The following is a 16,345-nucleotide window of genomic DNA, read 5'->3' on the forward strand; positions in this document are numbered from 1 at the left end:
GTACTCTCGAGCCTTTTAACAGGTGGTTCGATACTTTGATCTGGCTATGCATGAGAAAGACGGATACATTTTGTAATTTCACCCAGAGAAAGTGGTCATCTTAAACATTATGTTGTTAGCCAGTTATCATGGTGACTTAACTAATCAAAACGTTTCTCCCATCTGGATGCTCGAAGCAATCGTTGGATTACCAGAACGTGTCATGGCCGAGATTTCTGACTTGGTTTTTGATTTTCAGAGACAGTATTTAGACGCAGAAACTTCAGGAACATCCAATCATTTCCTTGCCGAGAGAATCGAAGGAACCGCCAAATGTTTTACGTATGAAACAGAACTGACACTTCGCTGCAACACAAACAAATACATTTATTCACCTCTATTCACACACAATGAGGCATATTTTCAGCATGTACATGTTAAATAGAAGGATTGAACCTTTGGTCGTAAGCTTAATAAACTCACAGTAGCTTTGTTTGAACATGACGGAGAGCTTATACATCTGTGTGCATCCAATCAGAGCAGCTGTTGGGAGGTGAGAAGCACTGCAGGAGTTTAGAGGCTTATTATCTTCCTAAATATAAATCCATGTTCCATTAATAACCTGACAGTAATGCTGATGGAGCGCTGGGATCTGTCACATCATACCCACAGTCTAAGTTAAGAGAGCAACATGTGGATTTAGCTGAGAGATATTTGTTACATGAGATAACACAGAACGAGTTTACTGGTTATATAAAGATATGTGTCACTGAATGCTGGAAAGTATCTGTGTAGATCTGTTTCAATCAATAGACATATTAGGGCTGCAACTAGCAACTGTTCATTGTGGATTCATTTGTGGATTATTACCTGAATGAATGCATGACATAAAATGTCAGAAAATGGTAAAAATGTGGATCAGTGTTTCCCAAAAAGCCCCAAATAACGTCCTCAAATGTCTTGTTTTGTCCACAACTCAAAGATATTCAGTTGACTGTCATAGAGGAGAGAAGAAACTAGAAGATATTCACATTTAACAAGCTGATGTCACACCAGTTTTACCTTGATTTTTCTTTATTTTCGTGTTTTTTAGTCAGTTAACTCTTCACACTGTCGGGAATATAAATGTGATTTTGTTTTATTTTAGGGCTGATGAAGGGCGTAACTTTGGGTTCAACATCTCGGGGGGGGGGGGGTGTTGAGCTCTCTACTATCTATCTAAGGAGGTCCCGGGACGTGTGTGCATGGATTGAAAAAGAAGCAACAAAAACCTCGGAAAGATTGTCGGAAAAAACTTCAATAAAAGCGACAAATTAAAAAAAAAAAAATCCTCAAAAAATCCTCGAAAAAGGCGACAAAAACAACTTAACAATAAAACCCGCCAGCAAGAAAAATCTCTTTGTTTTTTAAAAACACAACAAAACACTCCAAAATAAGCAACAAAAATGTCAAAAGACGACAAATGTCGAAAAAAGCGACAAAAACCTAAAAAAAAACTTGAAAAATGCAACAAAACCTCTGAAAGAAACAACAAAAACGTTATTAAAAAAAAGCAGCAAACGTGTCAGAAAAGGCGACAAAAACATTGAAAACGCAACAAAAATGTCCAAAAAAAGCTTCTCTGGATGAATGGATGAGTAGTTTGGTCTCTAAAATGTCAGAAAATGGTGAAAAATGTGGATCAGTGTTTCCCAAAAGCCCCAAATAATGTCCTCAAATGTCTCGTTCTGTCCACAACCCAAAGATATTCAGTTTCCTGTCACAGAGGAGAGAAGAGACTAGAAGACAGTCACATTTAACAAGCTGACGTCACACAAGTTTTACCTTTTCATCATGAAACTGATTGATTAGTTGACAACTAATCGATTAACCTTTATAGTTGATTCTCTCTCTGTCGATCGACCACAGAACCCCGAGGATGGAGACGTCGGTGAAAGCAGCTGACGTGTTGGCGCCCTCGCAGTCTGACGTGAAAGCTAAAAACGCCAACGGTGAGGTGACAGCTCCACCAGCAGCCTGCAGCTCCTCCGAACACTCGGACCCCATGGAGGAGTTCAAGAGACGGCTCCACGACATCATCAGCACCCACGGCTCTGCAGCCGGCCTCCTGGACACACAGGTGAACTAGGCGGCATCGGAAAAACACATTAACACAACTTTAAATGCCTCTTCACAGTCGCCGTTCCCGACCTGTCGCACGACAATGTGACGTCAAAATGACGTAGATCTCGCTGGCGCGCCAGGATTTTAGGCGCGCGACAAAGCGGAAACAGGAAGCGTGGAAGAGTTCGAGGGCAAGCTTTCTGAGCAAGTGCGCCAATAGCAACTGTATTCTGACTGGTACCGGATGCCAGGACTAGAGTGACTGCAAAGCAGGAAGTAATGAGAGGAAATATAAAGGCCTCTTTACAGCTGCTATTCCCGACCTGTCGCACGACGATGTGACGTCAAAATGACGTAAATCTTGCTGGTGCACCAGGTTTTAAACTCTCTTGTAAACTTACTGGGTTAAGATGAGTCCTTTTAGGGTGAATGAAAGGCTTGATCCCACCAAGTAGGTCATCCAATCGTTGTGCAGACAACGTATTCATAGTGCTTCTCTTTGTTTATCATCCTCATTTGTTTCATGAGGATATTGAACTCACCATATTTATGTGTGCCGTTATTCAAAGGACAAACATTCCACCTTCTTTTTCTTCGTTTCTTTGCAAGCAGGCTCAAAAGCAGCTGTCCTTCCTCCTCCTTTGACTCCAATATCATCTTAGCCAATGTTGACATTGACGTCAATGCTGCTGCCAGTTCTGCCATTGTTTACCTTTTTCCTCTTCTTCTAAGTCCATAGAAATAGCAAAGTCTATTGCCTTTCCTCATTAGCGCCACCTCTGTTCAGGAGAAGACTGCAACTAGTGTCGCGACCACCACATGCGAGTATAAATAGTTACGGCGCTCCCATGACGTCACACTGTTACGCGACGGGTCGGCAATGGTGAGTATAATGAACACTTAAAGTTTCTGTTGATTTGCAGCTTAAACTAAAGTTTTCTGTATTGTTTGAAATGTATCAGAGTCTGATGGAGGCGGAGGTGGAAAAGATGAAGAAGGAGCCAAAAGATGACATCCCAGTTGCCATTGAGACAGGTGAGGCAGCACGATGGTGTAAGACTAGTCTATATCGACGACCTTTCATTTATGGGATTGTTCATGTCCATCACCTTCCTCTTTCTTTGTGTTGGCGTTCTAAACTTCGGTGGATTCATGAGGACTATGGTTAAAGGTGCACTATGAGTTCCTGCATGGTCGTCATCTCTCCTTGATCCGCTAGCTGCCTGCCCCCTGAATACACTGTGAAAAAGCCCGGTCTCGGGAGACAACACAGGGGTCGTAAACGGGGGGGGGCAGTGAGCACTAACCCCCACCCCCTCCCCAACCATCTTGTCGGTGATTCGCTGGAACGTTGTTTGTTGTATTTTGGTGCACAGCCTGTGCCTCTAGTGTTTGTTTGACGTTTACGACCCCTGTGTTGTCTCCCGAGACCGGGCTTTTTCACGGTGTATTCAGGGGGGCAGGCAGCTAGCGGATCAAGGAGAGATGTCTAAGATTTGAGACAAAAATGAAATCACGCTGAAACCATGCAGGAACTCATTGTGCACCTTTAACTGCTCCTCAGATCTCTGCAGGGTAAATCCAGACAGCTAGCTAAACTATCTGGCAATGAGAGACTAGTGTAAAACTGATGCTGTTGCAGGCGTTTTTCAGGGCTCTTCAAACCAGTTACAAAAACAATTGACTGTTTGATACCATTGATACCAAGTGTTGCACATGCATACCACCTAGAGGTGGCAGGAAATACGACCCACGTCCTCATATCTAAAGCAGAGAACGTAACGGTCACGGCTTTAACGCGTCGTTGTGAAACGGTCACAGTTTGGGATAAAATCAGACGCTACTTTACTGTCTTAAAAGGTCCCATGGCATGGAAATGTCACTTTATGAGGTTTTTTAACATTAATATGAGTTCCCCCAGCCTGCCTATGGTCCCCCAGTGGCTAGAAATGGTGATAGGTGTAAACCGAGCCCTGGGTATCCTGCTCTGCCTTTGAGAAAATGAAAGCTCAGATGGGCCAATCAGGAATCTTCCCTTTATGATGTCATAAGGGGAAAGGTTACCTCCCCTTTCTCTGCTTTGCCCACCCAGAGAATTTGGCCCCCCATGAGAAAGAGAGAGAGAGAGAGACATCATGGCTTGAAAACAAGTGAAGCATGGCAGTTGGTCAAGGCCACACCTCCACCCCCCTCTCTCCTCCTCAATAGCATTTAAAGCTACAGACACAGAAATGGCACATCCTAAGGAAAGCTCATTGTGGGACTGGCTCTAGTGGCTGTAATTCTGCACCAAGACTGAATTTTGGGAAAGAGATTTCAGATACAGTATTAGGAGACCACTAAGGTCTATATAAAAGAGACTTCAGATACAGTATTAGGGGACCACTAAGGCCTATATAAAAGAGACTCCAGATACAGTATTAGGGGACCACTAAGGCCTATATAAAAGAGACTTCAAATACAGTATTAGGAGACCACTAAGGTCTATATAAAAGAGACTTCAGATACAGTATTAGGGGACCACTAAGGCCTATATAAAAGAGACTCCAGATACAGTATTAGGGGACCACTAAGGCCTATATAAAAGAGACTTCAGATACAGTATTAGGGGACCACTAAGGACTATATAAAAGAGACTTCAGATACAGTAATAGAGGACCACTAAGGCCTACATAAAAGAGACTTCAGATACAGTATTAGGGTACCACTAAGGCCTATATAAAAGCATCCAAAAGCAGCATGTCATAGGACCTTTAAGAAAAGTAATGTCTTGTGTTTGTCTTTGTCTCTGCAGAGGTCTGTCTCATCTTGAAGAGTCTGAACAAGCTCTCTTCTCAAGAGCAGAAACTGGAAGATGTGGTTAGGAAGTACGCCGAAGTGGTGAGAAGGGTTTTATTTCCATATGTGGAGACTTTTCACCACAGTTTTCTAAAAGTCTTCTTTCTTCTCTGTGCACTAACTCTTCAGACCTCTTATTGTTGTGTGTCCAGGCAGCCCTGCGGCGGGGTGATGAGAAGAAGCTGTGCGTATTGCAGCAGCGGCTCTCCGTCCTGCTGGACGAGCGGCAGCAGCTGCAGGAGGAGAGTCGTAGTAGCATCACCGCTCGCTGCAAACTGGAGACTCTGTGCAAAGAGCTGCAGGGACACTATACCGTGCTGAGGGTATGTATGAGCAGCTGGCAACTACAATGTGTAAAGAAAGCTGTTGGTGGCAGTATGGTTGGGTACAAAAACACAGTGCTTCCTAAACCACCGGTATGTACCAGACCAATGACAACGCAGATTTCGGTGCCTCATTTCGATGCTGCTTAAATGCCTGCACTGCCCTCTGTTGCTCCAAAACATTACAGGCAACAAATTGCAAATGAAGGAAGATGGATGGAGATTTATATGCAGTTTAAGGTTATTGGTTGAATCAGTTTAGCCACTGTAAAGATATCAGTGTCTAACGTCAGGAAAACTGTCTTGCCCACAAATTTGAGGGCGCAGGTTTCAACAAGTATACCATCAGTAGGCTGTAAGCTAGAGGTGATTTCAACATATTCACTTATACATTAAGCATTTGACCTAGGGAAAAAGATTGCTGTGAATATAAAACCCTTTGAAGGTCTCCTAAATGTGTCATATTAATAACAGCTTGAGCTGGGGAACTTAGGATGGTTCCTTAAAAAGTCGTATCTGGTTTAAATACAATATGCTAATTTATCTTAGGATAGAAAACCTGAATATTATGTTCAGCTAAAAACAAATGTAATACCAGTCTTAAAATACTAATACTGAAATATGAAAGCAAAAGCCTCCCTATATCTCTGTTCCCCTCGCCCCTCCAGGAGGAGACCCTTCAGCGCAGCAGGGAGGACGAGGAGAAGAGGACGGAGATGACCAACCACTTCCAGAGGACGCTGACAGAAATCCAGGCGCAGATCGAGCAGCACAGCTCCCGAAACGACAAACTGTGCCATGAAAATAGCAGCCTGACCGACAAATTAGAGAGTCTCATGAGCCAGTGCGAGATGAGGGAGGAGGTGAGGGGTCAAAGGTCAACTATTCATTCTTCGTAGATCGTAAGAAGTCATACACCGCCTTCTTTAGAGGGGATGTTTAGGGGCAGATAAGAGGTCAGCAGAAGATGCCAAATAGACGTTTTCAACACCATCTGAAAGCTTGGTACCTGAAGATTAATTGACACTCGGTGTCAGTTCTGTCAGGTCCATTAAAGTCAAGACCAACACAGACAATTAAAAATGCTTTAGGAAATGTTATTGAATAAATTACGAATTAAATGTGGCGGTACAGCTCTGTTCAGAGGAGTCCTCTGACCTTTCATGAGCACCATGAAAAAGCAGAGAGTCAGGGGGCAGCAGCAGCATTAGGGGACGCTCACACAGTTTAGTACTGGGAGAGCTAAACTATTCCCCCATATGAACAGAGCGGTAACGATGACATAGAAGCGTATACCAAGTTATACAAGACAAGGTGGAGCTGGGGACGAGGTGGGTTGCATAGATGTGAGCAGCAAGCAGTTAGGAACACACTAAAGCGGCTTTAAGTAGGGCGCCCTGTTTGAGTATAGCCATTTAGCAGTGAGGGGAGTTGACCAGCTGATGCAGCTCAGCTGATGCAGATCAGCTGATGCAACCGTGTTGTTGGCCAATAGCAGTTAGCAGTGTCTTGACTACTTGGCCTGCCAGAACTGACGCTGGACGCTCAATTTCTAGTCATAAATCAGAAATTCATTAAATAAATTATGAAAGGTCTGAGAACATTTTATGATGCCCATTCCCATGCTCACACATAAGTTGCTGCAGCACTTCTGGGGTTGATATCTTTGATATCCACAGATTTGGTGCAACATTTAACCCTTTTTTACCACTCAAATTGACAAAAAAGGTAAAAATAATCCCTCCAAAATACCACTTGTACAACACCATAGAAGGATCCATGTTGTGATTTGGTATTAAAGACATTTGACATTTGGAGATATCTGCAAGAACTGCATTTTTTTAATGGCTAGCACTTCTGTCCTGGAAACTCCCTTATTGTCCATATTCCTAAGAAAGGCAAACACCCTCTGAATGCCCTAGTTCCCTTATTTCTGGTTGTAAAGTTGTACAAGGCTGTGATTATTTTAGGGACCAAACCCAGACCCACATCCAGATGTTGGGTCTGGGAACTCACCATTGGCTGGGCTCAATCCGAGGGGCGGGATAAACGGTTGTCTTTCAAATTCCCTCTGCACGCAATAGGATAGCACTACAACCAACCAGAGCAAAGAAGAAGGTGACATAGTCAGAGCCAAGCTAGTGGATAGATTAAACATTAAACTCCGAACACATCTTCCTTTTTTAAGAATGACTTCAGTGCCGTTCTTTGTTCTTTTCTCAAAGAAAAGCTGAACTCCAAGTCTTCCAGAGTCTCGGTTAAAGCCGATTCCAAAGACTCTTCGCCAGCAGTAGCAGCCATCTTCTTTGTTTTCAAGTAGCAGGGAATTCACGTGGAATTGTTGCAACTCTGCTGTCATTAAGTTAAGCCCCGCCCACAGACTCTATACACAATGTGATTGGCCTGACCAGAGTTTGGTTTTTCCAGCTCGCAAGCCAATGGAGAGTTGCTAGACGACCCTGGCTGCTAATTACATTTGCTGCCGCTAGGATGCATCTAGATTTCTAGGCTAAACAATTAATCAATTAATGAGAAAATTGTTGATAAAGAAAGTGTTTCAGATCCGGATTCTCTCAGTTAAAGGCGGTCTTTTTCCTCTTTCTGTAGAGTTTGGAGAAGATCAACAAGCATCGCGAGCTGCAGCAAAAACTGACTGAAGCTAAACTGAAACAGGCCAACGCTCTGCTGACCGAAGCCGAGGAAAAACACAAGAGGGAGAAGGAATATGTAAGTGGATGTTATTGTATCCCATAGTTGTCTGTTTGTTGATAAATAAAGATGCACGGGGTCATACACTCACATACACAATGACAAAAAAGGTTTATTTTGAAAAAAGCATATGAAAGATCTTATGAAAGGGATAGACTAGTATGTTGTTAGTTGTTATATTTCAGATTATATCCTCAGCCTTTTTATACATGTTCTTTCATCAGAACTGTCATATTTACAGTGTGAGGCAGTTTCCAATACATTAACATGCACACCATTATCATCCACTCTTTACTTGTAGTGTTGTTGAAAAATGTAGTCATGGTTGTACAGTTGTTACACAGGCACGCCGTTGTGTGCCATTACTGCTTTAATGTAGCAGTTATTCAAAATCATTCACATAGATTATTATCATTAGGGTATTATATCATTTTTTTGTATGTTTTGCTACTGCCACTTAAGGCCCTGACACACCAACCCAATTATCGTCCGTCAGACAGTCTGGCGAGGTCGGTGATCGAGTCTGTTCGGTGTGTTCCGTGCCGTCGTCCGTCGGACCAATCTGATTGGTGGAGTGCTAGCCCTTGACTAGCGAATCAGTGCACGAGCTGACAACGCCAGTATCTTTTTATTACTAGCCATCGTATTTTCTTCTGTTCAGCGAGTAATGACAACAACGATCCTTCTTGACTACTATCAACACTCTCTGATGACAACAATGACTGACGACAACGTGCTCTGTGTTGACTAGGTCTAGAGAGATGTTCTGTCATTTCCGGTTTTCATTTTTTGGGCGACAATACAGATTAGCGCCACCTGCTGTTATGGAGACGTATTACGTCTCGCACACGTGAAGAATTTATGCTCAAGTGAGCGTCGCTTCAGTATGTTCTCTCGGGGAGAAGGGAGCCGACTGATCAGTCCGAATGCCTTTTCTGCCAAACGCCTGTTTGGTTGGTGTCTCAGAGCCTTTAAAGTCATTTGATATTCATCGTTATTGTATTTCATGAATGTGCTAGTAATTGTGACTCTTTAAGAATTAGAGGCATGATTTTAAAGTGTATTAACATTCATAATTATTTTGGTAACACTAAAATAACTATCACTAATACATTGTAAGTGGATAATATATATTTTAAACTTCAGTCCATTTAAAAGCTGAATGAACTATTAATTTACCATTCATTAATGATGGTTATTATAAAGTGTTACCAATATTTTGTACACATGTTAAATATATTCACAGATTGACTGTGTATTGTCTCTGTTAGTTGCTTAGGGAGGCTATTGACAAAACAAAGAAATGCTTCGCTATGAAGGAGCAGGAGCTGGCCATGAAGAAGAAGGTAAAGAAATGTCTGTAATGTGTCTCCGTCTCTCCTCTTCTAACCAGTTACTGGTTCAGGCCGCTGAGTGGAAACTGCAGACTCAGACACTCAGAGAACAGGGGACAATGATGCAGGCACAGGTGAATATTCACTGACCAGACTAACATGCTGACAACGAGGACAGGTAGCCGGTAGCACATACCTGGGGGAAGACGTAGGGATGAGATGAATGTTACCAAGAGTACAGAAAGACAGCACTGTAGCCAGAACTTAAGAATAATGAGGTCATGAAATACAACGCAGGAGGCATGTTTATTTTTACATATTTTCAATTATTATTATTATTATTTCAATATTTTAAAAACCACATAAATGTCTAAATATTAATAGTTTATTAATATTAATTAACTAATAGTTTGGTAATACAGCACAGGTTCATACCCTCTGATCTTTTACAAAATGTTTAGAAAGGTTTCTTATTATTGTTATTTTTGGACATATTTCATGAAGTTGATTAACTGAAAAAACTGTTTTCTGTACATTTTCCAACAGTAAGTTCTAAACACTGTTTAGAAGTTCAATCAAAGATATACATCTAATAATCTAATAAACACTGGGATGACCCTTTAAAAACCCAGAAATGTTTAAATATTTAATTGTAAAACGTGTAGTCTGGTAATACAACACAGGCCCATCCCCTCTGATCTTTTACAAAACGTTTAGAAAGTTTCTTATTATATATAGACTTCAGATACAGTATTAGGGGACCACTAAGGCCTATATAAAAGAGACTTCAGATACAGTATTAGGGGACCACTAAGGCCTATATAAAAGAGACTTCAGATACAGTATTAGGGGACCACTAAGGTCTATATAAAAGAGACTTCAGATACAGTATTAGGGGACCACTAAGGTCTATATAAAAGAGACTTCAGATACAGTATTAGGGGGACCACTAAGGTCTATATAAAAGAGACTTTCAGATACAGTATTAGGGGACCACTAAGGTCTATATAAAAGAGACTTCAGATACAGTATTAGGGGACCACTAAGGTCTATATAAAAGAGACTTCAGATACAGTATTAGGGGACCACTAAGGTCTATATAAAAGAGACTTCAGATACAGTATTAGGGGACCACTAAGGTCTATATAAAAGAGACTTCAGATACAGTATTAGGGGACCACTAAGGTCTATATAAAAGCATCCAAAAAGCAGCATGACATAGGACCTTTAACTGATAAACTATTTTCTATAAATGTTCCAACATGAAGTTATAAAACACTGGGATGATGCTTTATAAACCAAGAAATGTATAAAGATTCAATTTGTTTTGTAAACTCTTTACACACAGTAAGAAAGACTATCTGCAGGGTCTGATATGGTTATTGATTGATACCAATTAACAATTAAGTTATTTGACAGTTACGATCTTTTCCTCCTTAAACGCCCATATTTAAAAGTTTAAAGGTTATCTTAATGAATTATCTATATATTTATTCTGGTTGTGAAATACCTGTCTGAGATGTTTGCATCTCCCTCAATACAATGGAGGTGAATGGAAATGTGTTTGTGTAAACTGTATCTGAAAGATCCAACAGCATTGTGTCTTTCACAGAACAGTTTTCATTGGAAGTGCTTTCTACCAAAGAAAATAACTCTTTATCTCTATTTTCAAAAACAAAAGGACAGAAACTAAGCATTGAATTCTCAAATTTGTATTTTATTTTAAGCCAAATATTCTTGATTTACAGACAATGGACATTGTTAATATAAGAGGGATTAGGTTAGCTTTAAACCTGACTCAAATTAGACCCAAGTCACAAAAAAAAGGACAAGATTTGACAACATAGTAAAACATGAATTAAGACATAATAAAAAGAGACCTAAGCAATATGAATACAGTAATAAATAAATACATTATAAGAATTGATAAGTAGCTAAAATAAGACATAAAGTGCAGTGCAGTCCATATGGGTCATGAGTTCAGGTGTTTTATGGCACTTGGATAAATACTATTCAAAAGTCTGGAAGTGCGACCCTGGAAAGAGCCAGATGGCAGCAGAGTGAAGAGGTTGTGACCTGGGTGGGAACAGTCTTTAATTATGTTTTTTGCCCGCTGCAGGCATCTGGTGTGGAGTGAGGGAGCTCTGTGTGAAGTGTGTTTTGTGCTGATTTCCTGACTCTATCCAGGGCCTTTTTGTCAGCAGTGGTGCAACTGCTAAACCACACCAGAATGTCGTGCGAGATGTTACTTTGGACAGAACAGTACAGATAAAAGCAGCTTCTGGGGGAGGTTGATTTTGTTGAGTGACTTGAGAAAGTACAGCCGCTGCTGTGCTTTCTTCACAAGGGCTTTCTTCACACACATCCCACAGGACATCACCTGGGCAACCACCCAGGTGATAGTCCTGTGGGATGTGTGTCCCCAGGAATTTGAAGTCCTTAACCCTCTCCATTCCCCATTGATGTAAACCGGGGCAAGGTCAGTCCTCTTCCTGCGGAAGTCTACCACCATCTCTTTGGTCTTAGAGGTGTTTAAGTACCTTTCCAGCTACATAAAGAATGTAAACTGGTCGAAAGTGTTTCTGAATGAATAGATAAAGTAGATAAAGGTTTGAGCTGCAGCCAGGTTTAACCTACATGTCAGCAGGTTGATTTCTCTCTCAGGACTGAATATTGCTTAACAAACCATCAAGCAGGTGTCTTCCAATTCATCCTGTAAATATTTTCAAAGTTCATTTTTGTAACAACTGCTGAGTTTGAAGTGAATATTAGGTCCCTTAGGTTTAATGACGGAAGTGAAAATGTGCAAGTGTGAATGATTAATGGCCTCCAGCAGCTTGTACGTCTCATAATTAATGACTCATACAATTTGTGATTCATCCCTTAGAGGCATAGTCATTATCCACCTTTCCAAGGGTTTAGAGCAGAAATTAGGTTCTGGTTCTTTAAACATACATTACGTTACGCCTTTACTGTGCTGTCTGTTCGGAATAATGTCTTTGTCTCTGTATGTTTGTACAATAAGTAATAGCCGAAGTTTGTTCCATATTAAACATAACTTGAGAAAACAAGAATGTTAAACCTGAAGCAGCAAACTGAAATCCATGTGAGGGGTTGATGTTTAGCCAGAAACCAACCTGATTTTAATACTATGTTAATTTCTGTCTGTGCTTCAGGTCTGACTCTTTTGTCTTTCCTTCTGTCCACAGCTGAAACTCTACGGTGAGAAGTTTGATGAATTTCAGGCGACACTGGCAAAAAGCAACGAAATCTATGTCCGCTTCAAGAAAGAGATGGATAATGTAGGTGGTGAATACCATGTTAACCTGGTTGGTGGGAATGAGGCTGTTGGATCTAAGTGGTGGTTATCAATGTTATCACTTTGTCTTTACTGTATATTTTGAGGAATCCACCAATAAGAAGTGTGTCCATGTTTATAGTACCTACAGCTCACATTAGTCAGATTTTGTTTTTAGACATCACTGCAGCCCTTTGGTTTTAAACTGTTCCCCTTTTTAGATGTCAGAAAAGATGAAGAAAATGGACAAAGAGTCAAATCTGTGGAAGACAAGGTTTGAGAACTGCAACAAGGCTCTGACTGATATGATGGAGGAGGTATGTAGATGATGTTCCCACTGTTGACCCTTTGGGGGGTTTGTTAAGTCTTGATAGCAACAAGTCCTCCAAACCATACAATGACATAGGTTGTTTATGTTGTTTATTCCTACCCTCTAATACGAACCACAGGAATGTTTTATAAAAATAATGTATACTTTATTAATCCTGCAAGGGGAAATTAAATGTTTTCACTCTGATGTTATTACACACATTACACACAGGCCTGAATTACACACACACATGCTCAGTACCTATACATATACTAACGGAGAGATGTCAGAGTGAGGGAGCTGCCCATGGAACGGCGCCCTGAGCAGTTGGGGGTTCGGTGCCTTGCTCAAGAGCACCTTGGCAGTGTCCAGGAGGTGAACTAGCACCTCTCCAGCTATCAGTCCACCACCAAACTTTAGTCCGTATGGGCACTTGAACCAGCGACCCAACCCAACTCCCTACAGACTGAGCTACTCATATCTAAATCAGAGAATGTAATGGTCTCTGTTTCAAACACCCAGTTAACGTTGGGAAATGGTGGCACTTTAGTTTGGTTTAGGCACCAAAACGACTTGGTCAAATTTAGAAAAAGATTGTGCTTGGGTTAAAATCATTTGTTACGTTACTTGGACGTGAACCCCGGGGTTAAAGTGCTGTGTTTGTTTGACCCAACTTACCTTCTTACAAGGAACTTGTCTTTTACTTCGTCACCTACTTCCCCCTTTGCTCCCGTAATAATTATGGGAGACTACTAGTGGGCACCGCCACTGTAAATGTAAATATGCATTGTAACTGCTGCTTGAACAAATGACTTATGGGAGCATTTTTTGGGGAGAACAGTCTTCTTAAATGAACCCAGCCAGGCATCCCACAAAATGATCATAATCTGATAACATGCAGATAGTTTGCAGCTGAGCTATTAACCTTTATATATATATATATATATATATATATATATATATATATATATATATTATATATATTTATATATATATATATATCACTTTCTTTGCATCTCATTTTCTTTATCTCTCCATCTGTTCCAGAGAACCATGAAGATGAAGGAGTATGACGTGTTCGTCCTGAAGATTCAGAAGCTGGAGAGGTTGTGTAATGCCCTACAGAGCGAGAGGGCAATCCTCTATGACAAGATCAAGGAAATCCGTCAGACTAACTCCAACATCCCATCAAAGGTCTTCGGCAGTTCTAAAGTTGATGAAATCCTCACCCCAGAGGATCCTGACAAAACTACCATGCTGACCTCTGTGGAGCTCAAAGAGCTTCAGGAGCTACAGAAGGAAGACCCGGTCCTAACGGAGGGCATGTCCCGTCTAAAGGAGGAGCAGGCCAAGCTGCAGGAGATTGCAGACGCCCTGTTGGCCAAACCGTGCGACAATGACGAAGAGGACAATGATGATGTAGACACTGAAGAAGACTTGATGTCTTCTGCGTTTGCCCAGTTCAAGACCAAAGCTCAGGTTAAAGAGGAAGCGGTTTCAGTCCCTCAGCAGGTGGCAGATGTCAAATCAGAGGCAGCAGAATCAGTTCTCCCACAGCCGGATAAAGTTGAGGAGGTTTCAAAGCCAGCGATGTCAACACCTGTGGAGAACACTTCTGATATGATACCAACAGAGACAAAACCAGAAGCTGTAAAAGTTCGAACCCAGGTCGAGGAGAAAGAGGTGAAACCAGATAAGGTGATCCAGCAGCAACCTCCTGAACCGGCACCGACATCTGAGCCTGAGAAAGTCAAAATCGATCCACCAACAAACCCAAAACCAGAAGCGGCAGAGGCTGAGCTCTTGGTCAAGGCCGCTGAGGTCAACCCAGTGGTCCCAGTGGAAGACGAGAAGGTCCAGACTGAACCAGTGAAAGAACCAAAGGAAGCACTTACCAAGTCAGAGTCAGCTCCACCCTCCAATGACACACCTAAAGCAACTGCCTCCTCCAATGCTGAGTCCTCCAAAAAGCAAACACCAAAGAAGAAGAAGAAGAAGAACGGAAAGAATGCTAGCTAAAGCTGAGGATGTGCAGAAGGAGTATGTGTGTGTGTGTGTGTGTGTGTGTGTGTGTGTGTGTGTGTGGTGTTATTAAGGGTAGGTGTGTGTGTGCGTAGATGAAATCCAACTGTGCCTCTACACCTTTCTTTTGTTTGTCCCAACTGGTGCAGCCAGACAGTGTTGTCACTGTCACTTATCCCAAGATTCAATGTAACCAGATGAGGACAGACAAATAAACTGACTGTATTTTACAGTTTGAATGTCTAAATAAACATTTAGTTTGACCTGGGCAATGGAACGAAAGGCCTAACTAAATTAATAAAAAAGTCTTTAGTGTTATCAAAAGGGCCATACAGAGTGAAAGTGATGTAAAGCAGAATGCCAAAACAAAGCCATTGGTTGGTGTCTCTTTTAAACTAAAATAAATCACAGTGACTCAAATAAAGTGATTTTTGACAACATTACTTTTTTTTGTCTGGTATTTATTTTGTTTTGTTTAACTAGTTGTCCCTAACCATGAAACAAAAGAAAGCAAAAGATGCAGTCCTTTGTGAGGACTGGACAAAATGTCCTCACTTTTTAAGAATGTCCTCACTCGCGGCCGGTTGGCTCAGTGGGTGGAGCGGGTGCACATGTGCAGAGGTTTGGTCCCCGACGCAGAAGGTCCGGGGTTCGAGTCCGACCTGCGACGGTTCTCCTGCGTGTCTTCCCCCCTCTCTCTCCCCCTTTCATGTCTCAGCTTTCCTGTCTAATAAAGGTGGAAATGCCCCCCCCAAAAAAAAACAAATGTCCTCACTTGTAAGGTCTAAAAAACAGGTTGGTCCCCACAAAGATATGTGTACAAGAACACACAAAAACACACAAATTACAGTGTGGGCACCAGGTTAAGTCCATCATTAAAAGGACACAGGTTTAATAAAGTTTTTTAAGACTCCATTTGAAAATTAAGTGTAACACCAACTTTTTGTACCATCAAAAGCTTGGAAATATATTTCTTGAGATGCAGTACAACGTAACCTCCACCAGATGGTGCTGTTTCCCTCCACAGGTGAAGGGTTTTGCAGTACAACCAAACAGCCGCTAGATGGAGACAGTGTTCTTCATGTCACATCTGTATTACATGACAGAGGTTTTTGAAGGTATATGTTTGGATGTTTTCAAGGTTTTGGACCCACATTTAATGCTCTCATACTTTATTGTGCTCTTGAGTTTTCTTCGTTATCATTGAGCTACAGGAAGCTGAAACAATAACCAATGTCATTAGTTTCACTCAAATTCATTCTGTCGACTAAATATAAATTATGTAACTGCTAAACACAACTGACAACTACATTTATAAAAGACATTTACATTTCTATGACTTTTTGACCTTTGTTGACATTTTACATTACAATCAGTCCAAATGGCGGCCGGGTTGGCTCAGTGGTAGAGCAGGCGCACATATACTGAG

General features: G+C 41.4%; 1 protein-coding gene across 1 annotated transcript; it reads left to right on the forward strand.

Moving 5' to 3' along the window:
- Window positions 1-1,897: 1,897 nt before the first annotated feature.
- On the forward strand, window positions 1,898-14,913 carry txlnba (taxilin beta a). The gene is made up of 10 exons (XM_078275156.1): window positions 1,898-2,098; window positions 3,045-3,117; window positions 4,877-4,962; window positions 5,073-5,243; window positions 5,912-6,106; window positions 7,851-7,970; window positions 9,224-9,298; window positions 12,496-12,588; window positions 12,806-12,901; window positions 13,942-14,913. Exons 1-10 carry the CDS (start codon window positions 1,898-1,900, stop codon window positions 14,911-14,913), a joined length of 2,082 nt encoding a protein of 693 aa, XP_078131282.1.
- The last annotated feature ends 1,432 nt before the right edge of the window (window positions 14,914-16,345 follow it).

This window comes from Sander vitreus, chromosome 18 (genome assembly GCF_031162955.1).
Source record: "Sander vitreus isolate 19-12246 chromosome 18, sanVit1, whole genome shotgun sequence".
In the NCBI taxonomy this organism is placed as follows: domain Eukaryota; kingdom Metazoa; phylum Chordata; class Actinopteri; order Perciformes; family Percidae; genus Sander; species Sander vitreus.

Bases quoted from the DNA above. Each gene is read 5' to 3' on its own strand.
- txlnba (XM_078275156.1), top strand. From the start codon at position 1,898: ATGGAGACGTCGGTGAAAGCAGCTGACGTGTTGGCGCCCTCGCAGTCT. The intron at 2,099-3,044 runs GTGAACTAGGCG...GAAATGTATCAG, and splicing joins CCGGCCTCCTGGACACACAG to AGTCTGATGGAGGCGGAGGT. The intron at 12,589-12,805 runs GTAGGTGGTGAA...TCCCCTTTTTAG, and splicing joins TCAAGAAAGAGATGGATAAT to ATGTCAGAAAAGATGAAGAA.